Source organism: Jaculus jaculus, chromosome 9 (assembly GCF_020740685.1).
Source record: "Jaculus jaculus isolate mJacJac1 chromosome 9, mJacJac1.mat.Y.cur, whole genome shotgun sequence".
NCBI classification, from domain to species: Eukaryota; Metazoa; Chordata; class Mammalia; order Rodentia; family Dipodidae; genus Jaculus; species Jaculus jaculus.
This window is the reverse complement of record NC_059110.1, coordinates 109626000-109653427: the sequence shown is the minus strand read 5'-3', so window position 1 is coordinate 109653427 and position 27428 is coordinate 109626000. Positions and strand designations below refer to the sequence as shown.

The following is a 27428-nucleotide window of genomic DNA, read 5'->3' as shown; positions in this document are numbered from 1 at the left end:
CCACTGTAAACAAACTTCAGATGCATGCACCACCTTGTATATCTGGCTCATGTGGGTCCTGGGGAACGGAACCTGGGTCCTTTGTCTTTGTAGGCAAATATCTTTTTTTTTTTTTTTTTTTTTGGTTTTTCGAGGTAGGGTCTCACTCTAGTTCAGGCTGACCTGGAATTCACTATATAGTCTCAGGGTGACCTCAAACTCACGGGATCCTCCTACCTCTGCCTCCCAAGTGCTGGGATTAAAGGTATGCACCACCACGCCAGCCTTGTAGGCAAACATCTTAATGGCTAAGCCAACTCTCCAGACCAAAATCTCCAATCTTTAAAAGGCTGAGGTGGCTGTCACTTTTCGAAGGCAAACGGTGCCACTTAAGCTGGGGCCACAGGTAGAAGGGTGGGCTGACACGGAGTCATAGGCTGCCCCTTAGTCAAGGGCTTCCTTAATGCACTTCTCCATTCTCTCTCTCTCTTTTTTTTTTTTTTTGAGGTAGGGTCTCACTCAGGCTGACCTGGAATTCACTATGGAGTCTCAGGGTGGCCTCAAACTCATGGCGATCCTCCTACCTCTGCTTCCCGAGTGCTGGGATAAAAGGCATGCACTACCACGCCCGGCTCATTCTCTTCTTTTTTGTTTTGATGTTTGGAGGTAGGGTCATCTCACTCTAGCCCAGGCTGACCTTGAATTCACTATCTAGTCTCAGGATGGCTTCAAACTCACGGCAATCCTCCTACCTCTGTCTTTGGAGTGCTGTGCTTCTGGTTTTTCAAATGAGCACCGCTGTGCCTTGTGGCTCCTTTCATGGGAGGCTCCAGAAGCCTTCTGCAGCGTCCTGAGGCCAAAGACTGCTTCCCTGTCTCTCTTCAGCACACTCAGGCCCCCGAGAGACAGACAGTCGCTCTCACTCTGGGGAACTCTGGATAGCACAGCAGTCACATGCAGAAGAGAACATGGGGAGCCAGGAAGCGGGGCAAGAAAGCAACAAGAGGCTTGAGAGGCAGACAGGGAAGAAGTGAAGAGGTGGTAGAGGAAACAGGTCCGGAAAGAGAAGGGGTGAGGCCGTTTCCTGAGGAGCAGTAGAACTGTGCGGACAGTGGGGGGTGCAATGAACAAAAGGGGGGGGGTAAGAGAAGGAAGAGGCTGGAGATAGAGGGAGGCAAGAAAGGGGAGAAGATGGCGCCCCTTGGTAACGTGGGAAGACTCAGCTGGACCCACCCTCAGTATCAGGAGACTGCAGCAGGGAGAGGGGAAGAGAAGACATTCCGGAAAGGGAAGGACAGGAGTGGACTGGCACCAAGAGTCCAGATGTTTTTCTGTCCCCTCCCTCTCCTGGGTATCCCAGTGGAGTCATTTTTGGAGGAGTGCTCTTGCACCTGGCTTGCCCAAGTATGTCACCAGAGGATCTTCCTCATACAGACACAGGGTCCTACCCCTACGGACTGACTTCCTGGGATAGGAGCCAGTCTTCAGAACTGGTAAAAGGCTCTTTAAAAAGTGTAGAGTAGCCGGGCGTGGTGGCGCACCCCTTTAATCCTAGCATTTAGGAGGATCGCCGTGAGTTCAAGTCCAGCCTGAGATTCCATAGTGAATTCCAGGTCAGCCTGGGCTAGAGTGAGACCCTACCTAAAAAAAAAAAAAAAACGAAAAAGAAAAGAAAGAAAGTGTAGAGTGACCAGGGAGCAGGGACCTAGGGGCCCGCTGCCTAGCCACTATCCTCACATGGAGAAGGGGGACCATCCTGAAAAAAGAGATGTGTGAGAAGAGAATTTGTGTGGTGGTCAGAGAGGGCATGCAGATGAGGCTCTAAGACCCCAGTGGCAGGGCAGAGGGGATGTGGTCTGGTGGTGGAGTGTGGAACTAGCATGCATGAGGTCTTGGATTTGCTCTCCAGCAGCACTGGGGGTAATAAGTGTCCCCTTCCTTAGTTGTGCCTATAGTAAGCTTAAAAATAAGCCTTAGCCTGGGCTACAGCAAGACCCTACCTCAAAAAACAAAATAATAATTAATAATAAGCCTTTAATCCAGTATGCCCATTCTCGATCTGTCTCTCTTCTATCTCTCTCTGCTTGCAAGTTAATTAATTAATTTAAAAAATGGGTTGGAAAGATGGCCTAGCAGTTAAGGCACTTGCCTGAGAAGCCTTAGGACCCAGATTCGATTCCCTAGCACCCATGTAAGGCAGATGCATAAGGTGTCACATGCATCTGGAGTTTGCAGTGGCTAGAGTGACACCCATTCTCTCTTTCTTAAATAAAATAAAGTAAATAAATAAAAACAGGCACCAAGCTGCTGCATGTATCCGGAGTTCCTTTGTAGCAGCAAGAGGCCCTGGCATGGTCATGTTCTCTATTTCTCCTCTCTGTCTCTCAAATAAATAAATAAAATATTAAAATACAAACAAACAAAACTAGGGGCTGGAGAAATTTCTCAGTGGTTAAGGTGCTTGCCTGCAAAGCCTAATGACCCAGGTCTGAGTCCCCAGTACCCACATAAAGCCAGATGCACAAAGTGGTGCATGCATCTGGAGCTCATTTGCAAGTGGACAGAGGCCCTAGCATGCCCATTCTCTCTCTCTGCTTGCAAATAAAACAAAACAAAACAATAACAACAATAAAAAAAATCAAACAAAACCAAAAATCAAAAAACAAACAATTGGGGCTGGAGAGATGGCGTAGCGGTTAAGCGCTTGCCTGTGAAGCCTAAGGACCCTGGTTCGAGGCTCGGTTCCCCAGGTCCCACGTTAGCCAGATGCACAGGGGGCACACGCGTCTGGAGTTCGTTTGCAGAGGCCGGAAGCCCTGGCGCGCCCATTCTCTCTCTCTCCCTCTATCTGTCTTTCTCTCTGTGTCTGTCGCTCTCAAATAAATAAATAAATATTTTTTTTAAAAAAATTATAAAAAAAAAAAAACAATTGGGCTGGAGAGATGGCTTAGTGGTTAAGGCATCTGCCTGCAAAGCCAAAGGATCTGGTTCGATTCTCCAGGATCCACGTTAGCCAGATGCACTGGAGTTCGTTTACAGTGGCTGAAGGCCCTGGTGTGCCCACTCTCTCTCTCTCTCTCTCTCTCTCCACCTCTTTCTCTGTATCAAATAAATAAAATACATTTTTAAAACAAACAAACAAAATGAGCCAACCAACCAAAAAGACTTCTGGTGAATTCTAAGTTCTCTAACCATCCCCCACCCACTTTTGGTCACCACATCTGTCTTCAAGATGGGGCCTCTGTGTAGAACATAACTACCGTCAGCTTTTGTCCCAGAAGAGGTTTGACAGCCACCCAGCAGGACAGTCAACCAAACTCCCCACCAAAATTCATGCACCCTATTGTAGCTGAGTCACTGAACCCAGGTGGAGTCCTTGGCTTTCTCAATGAAGCAATCAGAACTGGAAACTGGCCTGGGAACAGAATGTATGGGCTATATAGACAAGCCCTATGCAGATGTATTATATGCAAGTATTCATTCTAGAACTCTGCATACATTTCCTGACCATCCTGTGTACTGGTTTCCATCGTTCTTCTGAAGCCCTGTATCTCAGGGGAGTCAGAAGTGACAAACTGCCTGGATGGTAGTGGTCAGTGGTAGAGAGACTTACTCTCTAACAGGGCTAAAAAAAAGAATAAATTGAGTAAAACAATGTGAGAGAAGTTCTATATATGTGCCAAGAATAGTCCAGGGTAGCACAGACAAGACAAAACTTGGCAGGGCAAAAGTGAAGAGCAGACTTGAGTAGGGTCTTGAAGGATGCCTAGGAACTTACTAGGAGGAAGGAAGGAAGGGCTTATAAAGGAAGGAAACTAGTAGAAAGACATCTTAGTGCTTAGAAACTATAGCATCTTTTTTAAAAAATTTAGGGGCTAGAGAGATAGCTTAGCGGTTAAGGCACTTGCCTGTGAAGCCTAAGGACCCTGGTTTGATTTCCCAGCACCCACACAAGCCAGATATAAAGTGGTGCTTGTGTCTGGAGTTCACTTGCAATAGCTGGAGGCCCTGGTGCAGCACTCTCTCTGCTTTTTTTTTTTCCTAATTAAAAAAAAAAAAAATTCAGGGGCTGGAGGAATGGCTTACTGATTAAGGCTCTTGTCTGCAAAGCCAGGTTTGATTGACTGACGTGGAACTCACTCTGTAGACCCAGAGTGACCTTGAACTCAGTGATTCTCCCACTGCAGCCCCCCAAGTGCATGAGCCACCACACCCAGCTGTGAGTGGCAGCTTTCCTTGAGAGAAGAGGCAAGGATTTGTAAAGAAAGAAATGGAGGTGGAGGGAGAAAAGGAATAAAAGACCCACAAGAGTGTGGAGGATGTCAGGTATGGAGGTGCACGTACGCCATCTCAGGTGGGAGGATCTCAAATTCCAGGCCAGCGTGGGCTACACAATGAGATCTTACCTAAATATATTTACCTAGTCATTGCACATGGATGTTTGTGGCATCTGTATGCACGTTTGTGCATATGAGTGCATGTAGAAGCCAAAGATCACCTCAAGCATGTTCCTTAATCACTTTTCACCTTACTTTGCTTTTGCTTATGTACGAGTAATGAGTGTGTGTGTGTGCACATGCACGTGGAAACCAGAGTGACGCCCAGGTGTCTTCTTTAGTTGCTCTGCACCTTGTTCTGTGAGACACCTCTCTGAATTGAAAGCAGCGAGCTGCATGTGTTCTCCTCTCCGTGCCTCCCCAGAAGTAGCATTACAGACGCGCCAGGCATTTTCACGTGGGTACTGAGGACCCAAACCCAGGTCCTCATGCTTAAGTAGTAAGCACTTTACTCACTGGGCCTTTCCACAGACTCTCCAACTCATTTTAAAAAAATACTTAATTTATTTGAGAGAAACAGAGGCAGATATAGGGCCAGGTGTGGTGGCACACGCCTTTAATCCCAGCACCCGGGAGGCAGAGGTAGGAGGATCGCCATGAGTTTGAGGCCACCCTGAGACTCCATGATGAATTCCAGGTCAGCCTGAGCTAGAGTGAGACCCTACCTCGAAAAACTAACTAAAAAGAGAGAGAGAGAGAGAGAGAGAGAGAGAGAGAGAGGCAGATATAGAGACTAGGAGGCGCACTAGGGCCTCCAGCCACTGCACATGAACTCTAGATGCATGCATCACCTTATGCATCTGGCTTAAGTGGGTAGGAATTGAACCCTGGTCCTTAGGCTTCGCAGGCAAGTGCTTTAACTGTTGAGCCAGCTCTCCAATTAATTAATTATTATTATTATGTATTTTTTAAAGACTTGTTTTTGTTTTTATTTATTTGATAGTGACAGACAGAGAGAAAGAGAGGCACAGAGAGAGACAGAGAGAGAGAGAGAGAGAGAGAATGGGCACACCAGGGCCTCCAGCAAACAAACTCCAAACACGTGCACCCCCTTGTGCATCTGGCTAACGTGGGTCCTGGGGAATCGAGTCTCGAACTAGGGTTCTTTGGCTTCACAGGCAAGCGCTTAACTGCTAAGCCATCTCTCCAGCCCATATTATGTATTTTTTTGAGGTAGTGTTTCACTCTAGCCCAGGCTGACCTGGAATTCACTATGTAGTCTCAGGGTGGCATCGAACTCACAATGATCCTCTGACCTCTGCCTCCCAAGTGCTGGGATTAAAGGCATGCACCACCATGCCTGGCTTCTGATTTATTTATTTTTTAAAAATTTTGTTTATTTTTATTTATTTATTTGAAAGTGACAGACAGAGAAAGAGGCAGATGGAGAAAGAGGGAGAGAGAATCAACATACCAGGACCTCCAGCCACTGCAAACGAACTCCACACACGTGTGCCCCCTTGTGCATCTGGCTAACGTGGGTCCTGGGGAAAAGAGCCTCGAACTGGGGTCCTTAGGTTTCACAGGCAAGCGCTTAACCACTAAGCCATCTCTCCAGCCCCTGATTTATTTTATTTTATTTTAAAAAAATTATTTATTTATTTATTTGAGAGCAACAGACACAGAGAGAAAGACAGATAGAGGGAGAGAGAGAGAATGGGCGTGCCAGGGCCTCCAGCCTCTGCAAACGAACTCCAGACGCGTGCGCCCCTTGTGCATCTGGCTAACGTGGGACCTGGGGAACCGAGCCTCGAACCGGGGTCCTTAGGCTTCACAGGCAAGCGCTTAACCGCTAAACCATCTCTCCAGCCCCTGATTTATTTTTTGAGACAGGGTCTTTTACTGAACCTGGAACACACCTATTTGGCTAGACTAGCTACCCAACAAGCCCCAAGTATCCTCCTGTTACCATCTTCCCAGCACTGGGACTACAAGCGCATGCCTCTGTGCTTGCACTTTATGCGGGTGCTAAGGATCTGAACTCAGGTCCTCTTGTTTGCAGAGCAATCACTTTACTGAGACACCAGCCCCTTACCTAAATTACAAACAAAAACAAAGCTGGGTGTGATGGTGCACACCTTTAATCCCAGAATTTGGGAGGCAGAGGTAGGAACATCGCTGTGAGTTCAAGGCCACCCTGAGACTATAGTGTGAATTCCAGGTGAACCTAGACTAAACAAAAACAAAGGCTGGAAAGATGGCTTAGTGGTTAAGCTGCTTGCCTACAGAGCCAAAGGATCCAGGTTCGATTCCCCAGTACCCATGTAAACCAGATGCACAAGGTGGCACATGCATCTGGAGATTGTTTGCAATAGCTAAAGGCCCTGCCATTCCCATTTTCTCTCAAATAAATAAAATAAAATAATTTTAAAAAATGGCTGGCCATGGTGGCCCACAACTTTAATCCCAGCAGAGGAGGATCACCATGAGTTTGAAGGCAAGCCTGAGACTGCACAGTGAATTCCAGGTCAGCCTGGGCTAGAGTGAGACCCTACCTTAAAAAACAAAACAAAACAAAAACAAAAACAAAAAGGACTGGAATATGCCTAAGAAGTCAGATTCTTTTCCTGAGTTCCCACATAAATCAGATGCACAAAGTGGTGCATGCATCTGGAGTTTACAGGGCTCAAAGCCCTAGTGTGTCCATTCTCTCTCCCTCTCTCTCTCTGCCTCTTCTATCAAATAAATCAGTAAATATAGCTCAGAGTGGTGGTGGATGCCTTTAATCCCAACATCTGGGAGGCAGAGGTAGGAAGATCACTGTGAGTTCAAGGCCACCCTGGGCCTACATAGTGAATTCCAGGTCAGCCTGGGCTAGAATGAAACTTTACCTCAAAAAACAAACAACAGTAAGTACAATGATTGAGTTGGGGAGGTAATATAATGGAGAATGGAATTTCTAGGGGAATGTGTGGTGGGGGGAGGGAGGGAATTACCATGGGATTTTTTTTATAATCATGGAAAATGTTAATAAAAATTAAAAAACAAACAAACAACAACAACAACATAAAATATATATTAAAAAATAAAAGAGTTGGAAAGATGGGCTTAACAGTTAAGGTGCTTGCCTGTGAAGCCTGAGGACCCAGGTTTAATTCCACAATACCCACATGTGGCAAACGTCTTTAATCCCAGAACTGGGAAGGCAGAGGTAGGAGGATCACTGTGGGTTTCAAGCCAGCCTGAGACTACACAGTGAGTTCTAGGTCAGTCTGACTAGAGTGAGTCCCTACTTTCAAACAAAACAAAACAAAAAAGTATGAGTCAGGCATGGTGGTGCGTAACTTTAATCCCAGCACTTCAGAAGCCCAACTCTCCAGGTCCCAAGTAAACCAAACACACAAGATGATGCAAGGTCACACATGTGCACAAGGTGGTGCATGGATCTGGAGTTCAATTGCAGTGGCTGGAGATCCTGGTATGCTAATTCTTTCTCTCATTAAAAAAAAAAAAAAAGTAAAAAAAATCTCAGCACCCGGAGGCAGAGGTAGGAGGATCATGGTGAGTTGGAGGTCACCCTGAATTCCAGTGAATTCCAGGTCAGCATGGACTAGAGTGAGACCCTACCTCAAAAAAAAAAAAAAAAAAAAGTAAAAATAGAAACTGGAGAGATGACTTAGCAGTTAAGACGTGTGCCTGCAAAGCCAAAGGATCCTGGTTTGACTCTCTAGGAGCCATCTAAGCCAGATGCACAAGGGGGGCATGCATCTGGAGTTCGTTTGCAGTGGCTGGAAGGCCCTAGCGGCCCATTCTCTCTCTTCCTCTTTTTCAAATAAATAAATAAATAAAATATATTTTAAAAAAGTAAAGATAGCTCCCAGCAAGGGTGTATATGTGGCATCTATATCTATACGATCAGTGTATTGGACATGCAGGTTTTGGACACTTTGCTAATATTTGCATTCAGTTTGAGCATACCAAGTTAGGATGCAAAATGCATTTTTTCACTGTGGTTTTAGATATTAAGGAAGGAAAAGCAAGCATACTACTGCTCTGAGGTGTAGGTGTGAGCATCCTGGCTTCAGTGATGAGGGGCTCAGGAAGGAGTTCAGTGCCCAGGCTGGTGTGAAGTCAGCGTGCATGGATTCCCTCATACGAATGCCAGGCCGCCTGCCCAGGCTGGGCGTCCAGAAGATTGGAAGAGAAAGAAAACCTACCTGGGTGGTTCAGGAGGAAATGTGGTAGAGGTCAAGCGGGGGAGGGGGGTGTCTCAAGACTCCAGGAGCGCGCCATTTTACAGGTTCTAGGCACCACGCCCCGTAAAAATTTGGTTAGGGGAGGCAGTCCCGGGGGTCTGCTTTTGGAAAAATCTCAGATGCCCATACGCCCGTTTGGGGCCGTGTGGATTGGGGATGTGGGGGTGTCTCTGCAATAAACTGGTGAGGATTAAGAGGGCCTTGAACTGATTACAATGAAAATTCCTTTTGGAACTATCAGGTAACCCTAAACTCCCGCTAAGGTGCTGAGCTCCAGGGTTCCCCCGATGACGGAGGGGGGGGGGACTGAGGAACAGGTTAGTGGCTGTCCACTCACCAGGTACGGGACAGCGCGGCAGTGGACTGCAGCAGGACAGCCCGAGGACGGGAATGACCCACCTGGCCCAGACTGTAAGGAAGAAGCGAACTGTATTCCTTTCATAGGTCATTTCTCCGCCTCACCCTAAGGACTTCTGATTGGCTTTAGGACCGATCTATCACTCATCTTCTGGGTTAGAGGTGGGTGGAAGGTCAACCGGGACCAATAAAGGAACACTCCCTCGGCTAAGTCCCACCCCCCCAGCTTCCTGTTGCTGTCCATCAACCTCCTGGTGGGCGGGACCTTGCTTCCCCCCAGTTGGCTAGTGACTATGTCATTCATTCCTGAATAGGCTTCCGGTTGGTGTCTGCTACCGTCCATCAGTAACATATTGCATTCTTATTGGCTAGGCCTACGTCACTCTAGATGTTTCTAAGCTATTGGCTAGTCACGCTGTCGGTCCTCAATGTCTCACACGCTTATTGGTGAGCGCCGCCGTCGCTCGGGCGGTGGCGGGCTCCGGGATTGGCGGGTGCTAGGCGGGCGGTGTCAGGCTCTCGGTGGCGGCGGAGGCGGCGGAGGCCAGGGAGGAAGATGTCGTAATGAGCGGTGGGTCCTTGCCTCTGCCGGCGGGGTCTTCCCGGACCTCAAGGGTCAGGAAGACGGGCAGAGGCCTCGGGGAGAGGAAGCTGGGGCCGGGGGTTCCCCCGTGAGGCTGGGCCTGGCGCCGGGGCCCGGCTACGGGAGGGGCGGGGGAGGGAGGATTCCCGCCCGGAGGAGGAGCACGGCAAGCCAGCCGGGCGGAGGCACCCGGAAGGGGGCGTTTGACTCCCCGCCCCCTCGGAGCCCGCTGGGCCGGGAGGGCGGCGCTTCCGGGGTCTGGCTGGCAAGAGGAGCGGACACCGGGGCGAGCCTGGAGTCCTTCCCCGGGGTCGGACACCTGGGTCGGCTGCCAGGAAGGCGGTGGACACCTCTCGTGCTCGCTTCGTGTCTCCAGGAGTCCACGGGCGATCCGGGACCCTCGGGAGGGCAGGGGGTCCAGGCGTTTGCTTGAGACGGTGCCAAGCAAATGAGTACAGCTGGGCATACGCTCTAACCTGCTCACTGACGTGTAGCCATAGGGAGACGGTGTGTCTGTCTGGACACGAGGGCACTTCCTGGTCAGATGACTGTAAGGCCTTAGGACTGCCGAGTTAAAAAAAAAATCGTCTTTTAGTGTTCGCACGTGCATCCTTGAACCTTCCTCCATCTATCTACAAGTTCTTAGAATTTGCGGGAAGTTTGAGAACTTGTTGACAGCCTGTTGACTGACTTCTGTTGGGGAGACCGCTGAAATCCCAAAGCCCAGGGACTGTCAGTCTTGAAATAAAACAGTTGCTGTCTTTCTCCACTCAACCTCCATTCCCAGTGCTGACTTAATGGTTTTCAGCTTCTTGGTTTCCCTTCCCAGTGGCGTTCTAATTTTAGTTCAAAATTGAGAAACCTGTCCTTGCTGCTTTCCTTAGGTTGATTTCAGTAGTCATGTTTGTCTCATAATTAACATGATCCAAGGTGATCATTCAGCTTTTTTCCTAAAGTTTTTCCTTCTGGGTTTACTTGCTCATTCTTTTTTTTTTTTTTTTTTAACCCCTGGATAAAGCAACAAGCCAGTGATTTCTGTGAACCATGGATTGGGCCAAGGACCCTTTCATTCAAGTTCCATTGCAAAGAGAAGGGCACTGATGTTTCAGGGTATATTGGGATGCACAGTAAAACTGTTTTGAGGCAGTGCCCTAAAAGGCATGGATATTACAGCCAGGGTTAAGTGTTGAGTTGATCCCCCCTTACCCCCCCAGTGCTGGAGATTGAATTTAGGGCCTCACAAATGCTAGGCAAGCACTCTATCACTAAACTATAACTTCAATTCTGAGTTGGGGTTCTGTAAAAGACTCTTAAGGCTAAGAAGTTTAGGATATTGGCCCTAAACAGGCCACCAAGGGATTATGTGGGACCCAGAGCACAGTAGCAGTTTTGATAACTAACACAAAGAAATCCATTGTCTGCAGCAATGAATATAGCTGCAGTGTCTTGTCTTGTTTTATCCTGGAGGACAATGAAGAGAGTAAATTTCTTAGACAACCTATCCTTTGGGCTGATGTTAGTGTTCTTGTGACTTTGTTTTGTTTTGTTTTGTTTTGGAGCAGGAGTGAGACAGGGTCTTGCTGTGAAACCCTGGCTGGTCTGATATTAAGTCTTGACCAGGAAGGCCTTGAACTCATGACCCTCCTGCCTCAGCCTCTTGAGTTCTGGGGTTACAGGCATGTGCCACCATACTTGGCTTCCAGGGGCTTCAGGTAGGCATTAATGCTGGTTAAGAGTGTACTCTCATTGGCTGAAGTGATTAGTCAGTTTTCTAATTTTAATTCTTCCTATTGGTTGTACAGAGACTTAAGGCAGAGTGTAAAGCCATGACTGCAAGTGGAGAAAAAAATTGGCCTGACATGAATATGAGTGCTAGGCTGCTAAAGACACACATCTTTAGCCAGTTGTGGTGGTGCACACCTTAAGTCCCAGCACTGGGGAAGTGGAGGTAGGAGGATTGCTGTGAGTTCCAGGCTAGCCTGGGCTACAGCGAGACCCCCTACCTCTAAAAACCAAAAAAAAAAATTCTTTGTCAAGGAGACCTAGGTTGAGTTTGTTCATAATTAGATTTTCCACTAAGTGCCCAGCAGGGGTACCTGGCTCTGGGAGGAAGAGGTTGGCATTCCTGTGCACAGCACATAGATTGGCTCCTGTTTTTCTCAGAGTTGATTAAAAGTTGGGGCCCCTTACAAAAAGGAGAGAAGCTGGGCGTGGTGTCACATGCCTTTAATGCCAGAACTCAGGAGGCAGAGGTAGGAGGATCACCGTGAGTTTGAGGCCACCCTGAGATTAATTCCAGGTCAGCCTGAGCTAGAGTGAAACCCTCCCTGGAAAAATCAAAAAAAGAAAAAAAGAGAGAAGAGAAGAAACCTAAAGTTTTTTAGCAAATGTTTGGCTTTCTAGTAGGAGGGGGATTAGTTTTTATATTTTGATCTTGAATTTCTGGTATGTAGTAGCATTTTGGAGAAGTTGTATGGTCTCTTGTACCAAGCAATGACAAGTGCTTTACCATAGGTATGTGGCAATCCCTAAGCTTACTTTATGCAAGTATTGCACAACCAGGATCTTAATGATGAGTTTTTTAAGATCTTTCTTTCTTTTTTCTTTTTTTTTACTGCTTTATATCAGATTTAATGAGAATAAAAGAAGGCCTAAGAACGGTGTATTAGTGGTTTATATACTTTTGCCTTAATGTCATTTTTCTTTGAAATGAGAGGAGAGAGAATTGGTGTGCCAGGGCCTTCAGTCCCTGCAGTAGAACTCCAGAAAGTCCAGATGTATGTGCCACCTTGTGCGCATGTGCAACCTTGCATGCTTACATCCCCTTGTGTGTCTGGCTTATGTGGGACCTGGAGAGTTGAACATGGGTCCTTAGCCTTCGTGGAAAAGCACCTTAACTGCTCAGCCCTCTCTCCAGCCCTTTTTAGGCTTATTGAGGCCAACCTGTAGACCATAGTACTGGCTTGGGCTCATCAGTCTTCCCAAACTTGCCCTCTCTCATTTCCGTGATGGAAACAGGGACTGTATCTCGTCCTGAGTCAGTTTTGCTTCAGTAGTTCTCTGTATGCACATAAGTTGGAAACCCTGCTTCCAAACACTAAAAAATTATTTGGGGGCTGGAGAGATGGCTTAACGGTTGGGGTGCTTGCTTGCAAAGCCAAAGGACCCAAGTTCAAATCCCTAGGACCCACATAAGCCAAATGCACAAGGTGGCACCTGTGTCTGGAGTTCTTTGCAGTGGCCGAAGGCCCTAGTGTGCCCATTCTCTCTCTCTCTTTTTTCAAATAAATAAGTAAATAAATAAAAATAAAATATTTTAAAAAATTGTTTTGGATTAAATGGATAGTGGCCACAGACTGAAAAAGGCAGAGAAACACTACTCTGGAGGATTTGTGGAGTATTAGAAAGTTTAGGGATAAGCCAGGTGTGGTGGCACATGCCTTTAATCCCAGCACTTGGGAGGCAGAGGTAGGAGGATTGGTGTGAGTTCAAGGCCACCCTGAGACTACATAGTGAATTCCAGGTTAGCCTGTACTAGAATGAGACTCTACCTTGCAAAACCGAGGGGTGGGGGGGAGACAGTTTAGCCAGGCGTGATAGCCAGAACTCAGGAGGCAGAGATAGGAGGATTGTAGTGAGTTCAAGGCCACCCTGAGACTACATAGTGAATTCCAGGTCATCCTGGTCTAGAGTGAGACCCTACCTTAAAAAAAGAAAGTGTAGGGATATAGTGGTGTGAATACTTCTGAGTTTATAGAGTTCATGGTGTAATCTTAAACCTTGTAGGCTATAAGATTGGAGTAAATCTATTTTGACAAAGTCATATATTTTCTTAAAAGTTTATTGGATTGGGCTAGAGAGATGGTTTAGTGGTTAAGCACTTGCCTGTGAAGCCTTAGGACTTCTGTTCGAGGCTTGATTCCCCAGGAACCATGTAAGCCAGATACACAAGGGGCCACATACATCTGGAGTTCGTTTGCACTGGCTATAGGTCCTGGCATGCCTAATTCTCTCTCTTGTCTATCTGCCTGTTTCTCTCTCTCTCTGACACTCTCAAATAAATAAATAAATAAAAATAATTTTTTAAAGTTTATTGGATGGTATGTCTAGGTCCCTTTGGTCAGTTTAAAAGCTATTTGAACTTCCCAGCATGCTCTAAACCAAGAACTTGAGCTGGGCATGGTGGTGCACACCTGTAATACTAACAATTGAGATGATGAAGTAGGAAAATTGTATATTTGTGGTTAGCCCGGGCTGCACAGTAAGTTTCAGGCTACTCTGGGCTACCTAGAAAGCCTCTGTCTCAAGCGAAACAAAAGGCAAAGAAAACTTTTCCTCTAGGCTGAGAAATAGTAGTCACTAGAGAATAGGTTTTTGCTTTGCATTAAAAAAATTTTTTTAAACTTATCTGAGAGACTGAGAGAGAATGGGTGCACCAGGGCTTCCAGCCACTGCAAACAAACTCCAGACACCTGCACCACCTTCTGCATCTGGCTTATGTGGGTCCTAGAGAGTTGAACCTGGGTCCTTAGGCTTCACAGGCAAGTGCCTTAACTGTCAAGCCATCTCTCCAGCTTTGTATTTGTTTAAATACTGCAGTTTCTCCTATGACTTCCAGACCTACTGAAGGAGAACAAAAGCTCTTTCTTTTTAGTTCTTTCTTCATAGAGATAGGACTTAGGCTTTCATGTTCCTGAAAGATAGTTGGGAGTTTCTCTCTCTCTTTTTTATTTATTTATTTATTTATTTATTTATTTATTTATTTATTTATTTTTGAGGTAGGGTCTTTAGCCCAGGCTGACCTGGAATTCACGATGTAGTCTCAGGGTAGCCTTGATCTCTCGGTGATCCTCCTTCCACTGCCTCCCAAGTGCTGGGATTAAAGGCTTGCACCACCACACCCGGCCTTTCTTTCTCTCTTTTAGATGCTTTCCCCATAGTCAATAGATCTTTTTGGCAAGTAGCTTTCTCTTAGAACCTCGAGGTGGAGGAGGTCTCCCATTTCGATTAGTAATCTTTTGAAGCCTGGTAGAAAGATGAATGAAGAGGGTAAGGCTGGGGACCTTTCTAACTCAATGATGTTGTCAGGATAAGAGGGAACTGGAGACTGTCCTTGAGAAGATTCTCCAAGGTGACACAGATAGACTTATTTCAGTTGATAGATTCTGGAATTGGATATTGTTGTTTCCTACTGCTTCATGGGACACTGGGGAAAGAAAAAAAAAAGGAACCAGCACAGAAGCAGGCTCAGAGTCAGCGCTCACAGTAGCCCTCCCAGCACATGTCTGGGAAGAGCTGTCCCTGTCTCTGTCTCTCCTCAGAGAGGGTTTCATGGCGCTGTGCTCTAGGGAGATGAGCGCTGCTCAGCCATTAGGGTCTCTGCACAACAGAGAGCTCTGAGCGGGGCTCACATGGTATGGCTATTTGCATCAAATGGCTCAGAAGGAGGCAGTAGTCACTGGCTCACACTTTCTAGAACTTCCTGTGGCTGTCACCCCTTTTGTGGGATTTGGTAAAATCACAAGTAGCTTCTGAGATACAGTGGATAGGGATTAAGAGACAGCAAGTAGAGCCATCTGATTGCCCCTAGCAACTGGAAATCTCAGATTAGTCTAGAGAAAAAGAAAGTTAAAACAAAGGATCAAAATGTTTTCCTGGCTTCAAAAAAGTAAATGGTAAACCAGTCCTCTCTTCTCAGGGGAAATGAAGTCACTGCTCATTCCAGAAGCTGATCCTAGCCAGAGGCAAGTGGAGGGTGTGACTCAGACACTTTCCTCAAAGCTGGAGCAGTGTTTATGCATAATGAGTCTTGGGGAGGGGTGAGTCTTTCCTTTTTTGGGGGGGGGGGTTTCTTTTGGTTTTTCAAGGTAAGGTCTCACTCTAGCCCAGGCTGACCTGGAATTAACTATGTAGTCTCATGGTGGCCTGGAACTCATGGCAATCCTCCTCCCTCTGCCTCCCGAGTGCTGGGATTAATGGCGTTCCCCACCACGCCTGACAAGACTTACTTTTTTCTTCTGCCTTCTAAGACGCAATTCTTAGTACCGGTATTCTTTGGCAGAAAAGATCTGCACCCTTTCCTGGGACTGCTTCCAGCATGGTAGAGTTCCTTCCCGTCATCCTCTGCTGCCCCATGTCCAATGGGCTGTGACCACATGTAAGCTAGTAAATGACAGTCATTTTGTTTTAGAGATTAAAAAATGTATTTTTGTTTTTATTTATTTAGAGAGAGAGAAAGGCAGAGGGAGAGAGAATAGGTGCGCCAGGGCTTCTAGCCACTGCAAATGGACTCTAGACACATGTGCTATCTTGTGCATCTGGCTTTATGTGAGTCCTGGGGAATAGAACCTGGGTCCCTTGGCTTTGCAGGCAAGTGCCTTAACCACTAAGCCATCTCTCCAGACCAAATGACAATCATTTTCGATGGAGAGGACTTCAGAATGGAGTCACCTGGTATCCATATTAAGATGTCCTCAGGTTCCTTACTCTCCCTCCCATGCTTGCTTGGAAAAGCACTATGATGCCCGTGTGTGAGGAGACTGGTGGGGTGGATCCTCGCCCAGTGCACCACACGCACACAGGCAGGTTTCTTCCTTTGCTTCTTCCCTCTACCTTCCTCTAGGATTTGTTGGTGAAACATGTACATTAAGCACCAACTATTGCTAGAGGTACATTAGTAAGGAAGAAGCCCTTTAGGAAGCTTACATTCTTTGTGGGAGACAGTTGTTAACAGGTATTTGTTAGAAAGTGAGAAGTGCCAAGACTAAAAGCAGAAGAGTGGGAGGGTAGAAAAAGTGTCTGGGCAGGGGCAGTGTGCATAGGGTGCTCAGGGAAGGTCTCTGAGAAGATGACACCTGAAAGAAACCCTGGCCCAGTGAAGGAGATTGAGCCATGCTCTATCTGGAGTAAGGGGAGGTGGGTGAGCTCAGACAGAGCAGCAAGTAAAAGTATGGCCTCAAACTTATGGTGATTTTCCTACCTCTGCCTCCTGAGTACTGGTATTAAAGGTGTGTGCCACCATGTTTGTCTTAAACTATATTTGTTTTTCTTTTTTAAAATGGGCATACCAGGGCCTCCAGCTACTGCAAACAAACCCCAGAAGAATGTGCTTCTGGTATATCTGGCTCTTGTGGGTACTGGAGAATTGAACCTGGGTCCTTAGGTTTCACTGGCAAGCACCTTAGCCACTAAGCCATCTCTCCAAGCCCTAAACTTTTTTTTTTTTTAAGACCTCCCGATGCATGTGCCACCTTGCACATCTGGCTTATGTGGGTACTGGGGAATTGAACCAGGCTCGTTAGGCTTTGCAGGCAAGTGCCTTAACCACTGAACCATCTCCCCAGCCTTAGACTATGTTTTTAAAAAATATTTATTATTTATTTGCAAGTGGTGGGGGTGAAGAAATGGGTGTGCCCATGTACTCTGAAATGCACATGCAGGATACACTGTTGTAACTGAAGTCCAGATGCATGAGCTACTTTGTACATCTGGCTTTATGTGGGTCTTGGGAATTGAACCCAGGCTGTCAAGCTTTGAAAGTAAGGCCCTTAACCTCTAAGCCATCTCTTCAGCCCCTGGACTATATTTTGAAGGCCAAGCCAGAAGTGTTTTGCAGTGAAATACGAGAAAAACAGAAGTCAGGATAATTCCCAAGATTTTAGGACTGAGCAGCTGGAAGAAAAAGATAGGTGCTGAGCCATGGAGCAGCCGAACCATTTAGAATTTTGGAGGAGAGGCAGAACCAGCAGAGAATTAGAAGTAGCCTACGAGGGAAGAGGCCGTCTTGGCAAGTATGTCTTGGAAGCCCAGCAAAGAGTGTTTGACGAGAGAGTCATATGCTGTGAAAGCAATACACAAGCCGAGGCCTCAGGTCTAAGAATTAGCCATTGGATTTAGTTAGCAACATGGAGGTCTTTGCTAAAAGCAGTTTTGGTGGGATGGGTACAGAGGTACAACCTAATTGGATCAAGTTCAAGAAAGACTTTTGGGGAGTAACAAGTACAGCAAGGTCCTCCTTGGCTTTAGATGAGGTTACCTCCCTGAAAATTTTTAGTAAGTTGAAAATATTGGAAATGGAACAAGCATTTATTACACCTAACCTTCCAAATATTACAGCTCAGCTGAGCAACCTAAAACAAGCTCAGAACACTTAGGTTAGCTGGCAGCTGATAGAAATCATCTAACACAAAGTTCATTTTATAATGAAGTGTATGTCTCATGTCATTTACTGAATATTGTACTGAAAAGGGAAAAGAGTATGCTTTTGTTTTTTGTTTTTGTTTTTTCGAGGTAGGGTTTCACTCTAGCTCAGGCTGTCCTAGAATTCAGTATGTAGTCTCAGGGTGACCTTGAACACATGGTGTTACTCCTACCTCTGCCTCCTAAGTGCTGGGATTAAAGGCGTACGCCACCACGCCTGGCGATAAGTATGCTTTTGTATTTTAATAAAGTGAAAAGGTTGTTGAGCCATACAAGAATTTTGCTTACAGAGGACAGTGGTAATGGATCAGTGATCAGGAAGAAAATTTTAATTTCTTTTCTTTTACTTATTTATTTATTTATTTTTGTTTTTTGAGGTAGGGTCTTGAGTTAGCTCAGGCTGACCTGGAATTCACTATGTAGTCTCAGGGTGGCCTTGAACTCAAGGTGATCCTCCTGCCTCTGCCTCTGGAATACTAGGATTAAAGACATGTGTCACCAAGCTCATCCCACCCCTCTCTTTTAGAATAAGAATGTTTACTCTGTAACACTGTGTATTGGAAATCTGTAACTTGAGTTTTTTTTTTTTAATTTTCCAGGAGATCAAATTAAAATAGTCTTACTAATTTACACTTGGCTTTTTTGTTTTTTTGTTTGTTTATTTTGGAGGGTACTCGGAAATCAAACCCAGGTCCTGAGGCTTTGCAGGCAAGCTTATTAACTGCTTAGCCATCTCTTCAGCCCCAAATTTTAATTTCTTTTTTTTAACATTTTTTTTTGTTGTTGTTGTTTATTTATTTGAGAGTGACAGACAGAGAGAGAAAGAGAGAATGGGCGCACCAGGGCTTCCAGCCACTGCAAAATGAACGCCAGACGCATGCTCCCCCTTGTGCATCTGGCTAATGTGGGTCCTGGGGAATCGAGCCTCGAACCGGGGTCCTTAGGCTTCACAGACAAGCACTTAATCACTAAGCCATCTCTCCAGCCCTCAAAATTTTAATTTCTTAATGAAATTGTATACACATAAGGGTCATGGGCTTGTGACTAAACAGTGGTTTAGTCAGCCTTGAGGGTAGGGAAGACCACTGGCTCAGTGAGTAGAGACAAGATCTCATTCTTTACTCACTCACCTTCTCCTTTTGCCCCATGGCATGAGTGGCCCTCTGCCCAGAGTTGTTCTCACATGATGAAAATCCTCCTTATTGTTACTGGGCTCGTATTTGTCATGTCCAGTGTGACTGCTGGACATTTAGTTACTCGGGCAGTTTGGAGTCTCACAGCCTGTCTTGCTGCCTCCATCTACGCCGATTCTCTTAGCCATTTGTCGGTCTCCCCAAGGTTCAACTTTGTTTTCTAAAACCATCCATTGGCTTGCTTACCAGCTCAGAATTCTTCCAGGCCAGGCAACTGAGATCCTAGGCTTAGAAACTGCTCTGCTGGCTTCAGGCCCAGCCAAGCTGACCAAAATAGCCACCAGAGCTGTTTGTGCAGAGGGAAATTCCTGTAGGGGAAATACCACAGCAGAGGGCCCAGGAAGCTCTAGTATAGCCTGGATGGTAGGAACCTAAGGGGCGGGGGGGGGGGGGGGGGAGCCTAGTCCCCTTAGGGGCTGGGTATAGAACTTGAGCCTGCTCCTTGAGGGGAAAACAGCTTCATGAAGCATATTGTTGTGGTATCTCTTTGGACCCCTTTTCCGTTTCTCAACGAGAAGGTGCAGCTTAGTGGCGAGCACTTGCCTAGCATACACGAGACCCCTGGTTCCATCCCCAGCACCCCCTTTATACCCCCCCCAAAAGATTATGGCATGGGATAACTCCTAGCCTCATGATCACAGCACTAGGGTACAGTACCTCCTCTTGTTACACCATGCTCCCCCTACCCAGTCAGCCAGAGAAAGGCCTCCCATGATGGAGACACACTCCCTGCCCTGTGGTGGGGCCAGTTCCGTGAAGGGTGCTGTGCGGAGTGTGCTGGCTCACAGTAAGATCCCATGCGCCAGCATAAGAGAAGGTCAGGAGCCAGTGAGAGATAAATGACCTCTAGCAAGATTATAAATGGTCAAGTGGGGTGAGCATGCTTAGGCAACCAGAGAGTGTTTTAACTGTGGGGCGGGCAACTTGAACTCTTAGAGATAAAGTAGGAGAGGGGAGGAGGCCCAGTGCCTGGCCTTTCTGAGCTTATCAAAAGAAGGGCCTCTGGAAGCTACCATGGGGTGTAATCAGGGGACTGGCAGGATGGGATTTACATTTTACAGATAGTGTGACAGTGTGTGGGGCTGGATAAGGGGATCAGGTCAGAGGTCCTGGAAGCTGGGCTGAGGGTGGTTAAAGTAAACTCGTGTGAGACCACTCAACAGTTAAAGGTGTTAACCCAAGTTCAGTCCTCCTCAACACCCATTTAAAGCTGGATACAATGTGCCTTGTGCCTACAAGCAATGGGAGGTATAATCCGGAGACTCCAAAGCCGGGGTTTGGGCAGCTACTCTGGCCTGTGCAGCAACAGAACAATAAGAAAGACCCTGTCTCAAAAGCAGGTGAAGAGGGCACAGTGGTGGACGCCTTAATCCCAGCACCTGTGAGGCAGAGGTAGGAGAATTGCTGTAAATTCAAGGGCAGCCTGAGACTACATAGTGAATTCCAAGACAGTTTGGGCTAGTGCGAGACCCTACCTCGGAAAACCAAAAAACAAACAAACACCTTGAAGTTGTCCTTTGACCTCTACATGCATGCCATGACACGTGTGTGCGCACACACACACAAATAATACATTTTAAAGAATGTAGGGCTGGAGAGATGGCTCAGTGGTTAAAGGTACTTGCTTACAAAGCCTGATGGCCTGGGTTCGATTCCCCAGTATCCATGTAAAACCAAATGTACAAAGTGGCACATTCATCTGGAGTTTGTTTGCAGTGGCAGGAGGCCCTGGTGTGCCCATCCTTATTCTCTTTCCCTCAAATAATTTTTTTTTAACAAAAAAGAATTTAAAGTGAGGATAAGGGCCCTGGACACTAGTGAGCAGAAAGAAATTTCTACTGAGGTCATCAAGTCACCAGGACCTAATTATCCACCAGGATGATGATGCTCAGGGTTCCGCCATGGTTTGAAATACCAGGAGAGATGCTGGCTTCACAGAGATCTTCATCCCTACCATCAACATCCAGGCACTGCACCGTAGCTGTCTGTGTTGGGGGCCAGTCTGGTGTCAGCAGTTCACTGAGATAGACATGGTGGGGAGCCAGTCTATACTTCCATACGTTAGGTCCATGATAACTGTCATGGGTGGTGTTACCAAAGGACTTGGCCTCATGTTGAGTTCAGAAAAGCCCCTGAGGACATGTCATACCTATTACCACATGGATGACAATAAATCTTGTGGGGGAGGTGGAGGAAACCATCCTAAAAGGATGCCACCTGAAAGGTGAAGGCATTAGATCACCAAGGAAGAAGGAGCTCTGAGCAAGAGAGGGGCAGCAACAGAGACCAGGGCTCCTAGGACTCTGGGAGGTAGCCTGTGGAGGTCGGGGAAGAGAAGGGATGAGGAAGCCAGGGAATACTCAGGATTGGGAGTGTTTGGCTGACCCAGGGAAGGCTGTACTGAATCAGCACACTGAGTGCAGGGTCAGGCCAGACAGTCCTGGAAGCTATTAGCCAGTAGAAGCTGTCTGTAGCCATGTGAGTGGCCACCCTGCCCCAGAGCCTTGGGTGAGGAGAAAGAACAGGTATTAAAGAGCGGAGGCTAAGAAAGAGGAGCCAAGCAGAGGCGGTAGAAAATCCACAGGAATTGGGAGGGAGAAGTGAGGACCTGTGGCACTTCAGAAACAAGGCAGTGGACGGTGACCTGAGCGGAAGCAGGTGCAAAATATGGAGTGAAATCCGGGAGGGGGCAGCAATGTGTTCCTCCAAGTTTAGCCAAGAAGGGAGGAGGAGAAGGCTGTGCTAGAGGGACCAGAGGTGGGTGACCAGTACCAGAGCCTGGAGACTTCAGATCCTTTTCTGTTCATCTTGGGGGATCTGTTAGTTTCCAGTATGGTGAAGAGAAATTCAGGTATGGAACTGTCAGTCACCTGACACTGCCCCCCTCCCACAAATCTTCTTCAACTCCCTTGGAGCTAAGAGAGATGCAAACGCATTTGTTTGTATAATACATCACTATAAAACTTAAGCCAACTGGCACACGCCTTTAATCCCATCACTCGGGAGGCAGAGGTAGGAGGGATCACCTTGAGTTTGAGGCCATCCTGAGACTGCATAGTGAATTTCAGGTCAGCCGGGGTTAGAGCGAGACCCTACCTTGAAAAAACAAAACTTAAGCCAACTCGAATTAATGAAAGGTACAGATGATAAGATTTTGAAAGACATGTAGCGGTTTTTTTCCCTTAAGAATACGCAGTAATTCCATTTATCAGTGTTGCTAATTATAGGGTTCAGTGACCAAATGTAAATTGCTGTGCTGTTACAAGCAAGTGGTACTACAAAAATAGTGGAAGTTCTGGGGGTATAGCTCAGTGTTAGTGTTTGCCTAGCATGTATGAGACCCTGGGTTCAATCCTCTGTTCAAAACGGAAGACAAGAGCTGGAGAGATGGCTTAGTGGTTGGAGCACTTGCCTGCAAAGCCAAAGGACCCAGGTTCAATTCCCCAATACCCACGTAAAGCCAGATGCTCAAGATGGTGCATGTCTGGTGTTTGTTTGCAGTGGCTGAAGGCCCTGGTGTGCCCATTCTCTCTACCTGTCTCTTTTTCTCCTCTCTCAAATAAATAAATTTTTTTTTTAAAAGAAGACGTGTAAAATGGTGGACGTGGCTGAAGCAATTACAGACCTGAACCTTTGCAATCCTACACTACTCATCTGTGCTTTGAGTAGTGTGAAGGGAAGGTTACACCCACTGTAGATCCCCATTCCACATTTCAAATAAGATTCCAAATTAATGAGGTTCCAGGACACCTCTGATCCCAGCCCCAAAGTGATGAATCAGTGATAGCTTCCCTTCACCACTCTGATTTCCAAACACCTTTGGAAATACTTGTCTTTTCTTTCTAGGACACAATTTTGTGATGGCAGGGAGATGGTTCTTTGTTATGATCACTCAGGTCTGCAGCTCAGGGACCTTAAACCTCTGAGTGACACTAAGAGACATACTTAGTGTTTTGAGACCTAAGGAAATAAGGCAAGAGCCACTGGGGAGGAAATGGAAACCAAACTGAAATGGCCCAATTGTCATGCCTGCAGTCTGCAGCTTGGCCAGTAGATTCTGCTCCTCTTCTTTTTGAAATGGGTTCTCACTCCAGCCCACGCTGGCCTCAAACTTAGGGTGATCCACTTACCCAAGCTTCTCTAGTGCTGGGACTAAAGGCATGCACCACCATGCCAGGCTTCTGCTCTAACTTCTAACTGAACTGACCCAGCTGGATCTCTGAACAGTTTTGAGTCTAGAGGAGTAATGACTGCAGAGGGACAGAGAGAGATGGGGGGGCGGGGAGAGGAGAGAGATGAGAAATGCTGAGCCAGTTTCCATTTCATAGCAGAGGAGAGATGTCTGAGGGAGAGAGAGTCCTTCAACAATTTTTGCTAAATGAACTTGAGCCCTGGGGAGTCTTTTTGAAAATCTGCTGCCTGCCTTCCCAGCCCTGCCAGTAGATAACTCATCTTGTGGTTTTATCAGAGCAACAAAGTTTGAAGTTGTTTTGTTTTTGTGGTGTCAGGTATCTGAGCAAGGGCTCGGCACATTCCAGACAAGTGCTGTACACTGATCTGCACCTCAAGCCCCTACAAGTATAAAAATCTTAAAAGATCATTTGACCCAGCTCATTATCCCATCTCCAACGGAAATATACATCTTGCCTGTGGTTAAACAATTACAGAGAAAGGAAAACATTACCCCCAAAGGCAACTGATTTATTTATTTATTTGTTTTTTTCGAGGTAGAGTCTCACTAGCCCAGATTGACCTGGAATTCACTATGTAGTCTCAGAGTGGTCTTGAACTCACAGCTATCCTCTCACCTCTGCCTCTGAGTGCTGAGATTAAAGGCGTGTCCCACCACACCCGGCATTCTTTATTTTTTAAAAATCTATTTCTTTCTTATTTGTAAGGAAACTAAGAATGAGAATGGGTGTGCCAGGGCCTCCTGCTGCTATACACAAACTCCATATGCATGTGCAACTTTGTGTATCTGACTTTACATGTGTACTAGGGACATCAAACCCAGGCTGACAGGCTTTACAAGCACATGCCTTTAACTGCTGAGCCATCTGTTTGTATCTTTTTTAAAATTTTTAACTGTAATTTTAAAATTCTTATTTTTTGGTTTTTTTCTAAAGAATTTATTTTATTTATCTTATTTATTAGAGACAGAGGGGGAGAGAGAGAGAAGTGAGCGAGTGAGTGAGAATGGGAGTGCCAGGGCCTCCAGCCACTGCAAATGAACTCCAGAGGCATGAACCACCATGTGTATCTGGCTTACGTTGGACCTGGAGAATTGAACCAGGGTCCTCGGGCTTTGCAGGCACACACCTTAACCGCTAAAGCATCTCTCCAGCCCCTTTTTTAGTTTTTTGAGGTAGGGTCTCACTCTAGCCCAGGCTGACCAGGAATTCACTATATTATCTCAGAGCGGCCTCAAACTCATGGTGATTCTCTTACCTCTGCCACCCGAGTGCTGGGATTAAAGGTGTGCGCCACCAGGCCCCGCTTTGATTGCATCTTTTAAAAGTTCCCTTATATTAAACTGAAATCTGCCCCTTTTTACGGGCGGGGGGTGTTTGAGGTAGAGTCTTACTGTAGTTCAGGTTGACCTGGAGTTTACTATGTAGTCTCAGGTTGGCCTTGAATTCATGGCCATCCACCTATCTCTGCCTCTCGAGTGCTGGGATTAAAGGCATGATGCACCTTCAAACCCGACTGCCGCCGCCTTCTTATTATTATTTTAAAATTTATTTTATTTATTTATTTAAAAAAGAGACAGAAAGCAAGAAAGGCAGATAGAGACAGAGAGAGAATGATTGTGCCAGGGTCTCCAGCCACTGCAAATGAACTCCAGATGCATGTACCACCTTGTTCATCTGACTTTATGTGGGTACTGGGGAATTGAACCTGGGTACCTTGGCTTTGCAAGTAAGTGCCTTAACCACTAAACAAACTCTGCAGCCTGAAATTTGTTTTCTTGAATCCATGTAATGTGTCTTGGCTAGACTGTGGCTGTTTTACTATGAACAAGCCTCAGCCAAAAATCATTGGAGCCAGGTGTGGTGGTGCATGCCTTTAAACCCAGCACTTGGGAAGCAGAGATAGGAGGATTGCCTGAGACTACATAGTGAATCCCAGGTCAGCCTGAGCCAGAGTAATACCCTACCTCGAAAAACAAACAAACAAAAAAACCCACTAAGACAGGAGGAAACTGGGCAGTGGTCCATCTGATGACCCCTTTCTCTACTTGCAAATAAATAAAATTTAAAAAATATATATGTATGTATGTATATATATGTATATAATATATGTTTATTTTATATATATATATATATATATGTTTTTTCAAGGTAGGGTCTCACTTTAGCTCAGGCTGACCTGGAATTCTCTATGTAGCCTCAGGGTAGCCTCGAACTCACAGTGATCCTCCTACCTCTGCCTCCCCAGTGCTGAATTAAAGGCATGCACCACCACACCCTGCAATAAATAAAAATATTTTAAAGAAAAAACAAACAAACAAATAAAAAGTACAAGAGGAGACTGAAGAGATGTCTTAGTGGTTAAGACACTTGCCTGTAAGGCAAAGGATCCAGGTTTCATATCCCAGGACACCCAAAAGCCAGATGTACAAGGTGGCACAGGTATCTGGAGTTTGTTGTGGCTGGAGACCCTGGAATGCCAATTCTCTCTATATATATCTCCCTCTCTATCTCTTAAATGAATAAATTAAAATAAAATGTCTTTAAGAGCAATGAGAGGTGCTGGAGAGATGGCTTAGCGGTTAAGCGCTTGCCTGTGAAGCCTAAGAACCCCAGTTCAATGCTCGATTCCCCAAGACCCACATTAGCCAGATGCACAAGGGGACGCACGCATCTGGAGATAGTTTGCAATGGCTGGAAGCCCTGGCGTGCCCATTTTCTCTCTGTCTGCCTCTCTGTCTCTGTCACTCTCAAATAAATAAAAAAGTGAACAACAACAACAAAAAGCAATGAGAGTATGGCCTTCAACTTTAGTTTTTAAAAAGTACAAAGCCGGTGGGCTGGAGAGATGGCTTAGCGGTTAAGCACTTGCCTGTGAAGCCTAAGGACCCCGGTTCGAGGCTCGGTTCCCCAGGTCCCACGTTAGCCAGATGCACAAGGGGGCGCACGCGTCTGGAGTTCGTGTGCAGAGGCTGGAAGCCCTGGCGCGCCCATTCTCTCTCTTCCTCTATCTGTCTTTCTCTCTGTGTCTGTCGCTCTCAAATAAATAAATAAAAATTAAAAAAAAAAATACAAAGCCGGGCATGGTGGTGCATGCCTTTAATTCCAGCACTTGGGAGGCAGAGGTAGGAGGATCGCCAAGAGTTCAAGGCCATCCTGAGACTACATAGTGAATTCCAGGTCAGCCTGAGCCAGAGTGAGACCCTACCTCAAAAAAAAAAAAAAAGACATATGTGCCCTTTTGTGTACTTTTTTTTTTTTTTTAAGATCTAGAGAGCTTTTTTTAGATCAAGAGAAGGAAGGAGTAAGTACAGAGAGCTCCTGCCATGTAGAGGACAGGAGGGGATAGAGAACCCATGTGGGTGTGGGGGGAGGTCTCCCCTCACCTCAGCCCAGCCAGGCTTAGACTGGAAAGGCTTACCAGAGCTGGAAGTTCAGGAGAAATAACAGCCAGCAAAAAGAGAGCAGCCCCTATATACTTTAAATGATGTGCATATTATTTATAATACTCAACACAATGTAAATGCTTTGTTAAATAGTTGTTATACAATATTGTTTAGGGATTAATGACAAGAAAAAAGTCTGCATATGCTCAATGTGGACCAATAATTTTCAAAATTGTTTTTAATGTATATTTTTAATCATTTGTATTTATTTGAGACAGAGGGATGGAGGGAGAGAGAGAATGTATGCACCAGGGCCTCTAGCCACTGCAAACGAACTACAGATGCATGTGCCATGCTGTGCATTTGGCTAACGTGGGACCTGGAGAATTGAACCTGGGTCTTTAGGCTTTGCAGGCAAGTGTCTTAATGCTAAGCCATCTCTCTAGTGCCCCCCCCCCAAAATTTTTTGTTTTGTTTTGTTTTGTTTTTGAGGTAGGGTCTTGCTCTAGTTCTGGCTGACCTAGAATTCAGGGGGTTCTTGAACTCACGATGATCCTCCTACCTTTGCCTCCCGAGTACTGGGATTAAAGGTGTGCGCTACCACGCCCAGCTCAGCCCCAAATATTTTTAATCCATATGAATCTATGCATATGGGGCCTGTTGATATGGAGGACCAAAATGAGAAAATACAGACAAGGAGAAAATGCTTTGCCAAATAAAACTGCCAAGAAATATGGCTTTTAACATTTCAGCAATTCATTCATTAGCTGTACATAGCCTTAGTGGTACCTGTGGGGTCATATCAATTGTTCTGTGTAAAAGTATAACTTCAGGAGCTAGAGAGATGGCTCTCTCTGCAAAGCTTAAGGACCTGGGTTCTATTCCCCAGGACCCACATAAAGCCAGATGCACAAGGTGGCTGGCACATGTGTCTGGACTTCGTTTGCAGTGGCTGGAGGCCCTGGAATGCCCATTCTGTCTCTCAAAATAAATAAATAAAATAAAAGT

At 46.1% G+C, this 27428-nt stretch overlaps 1 protein-coding gene across 1 annotated transcript in view; it reads left to right on the top strand.

The window, feature by feature from the left end:
• Positions 1 to 9348: 9348 nt before the first annotated feature.
• Positions 9349 to 27428, top strand: part of Sp2 (Sp2 transcription factor) — a 38639-nt gene continuing 20559 nt past the window's right edge. Inside the window, exon 1 of the mRNA XM_004655511.2 lies at positions 9349 to 9440. Within this exon, the coding sequence (XP_004655568.1) occupies positions 9434 to 9440 (7 nt within the window). The 5' untranslated portion in view covers positions 9349 to 9433. The remainder of the gene's footprint in view (positions 9441 to 27428) is intronic.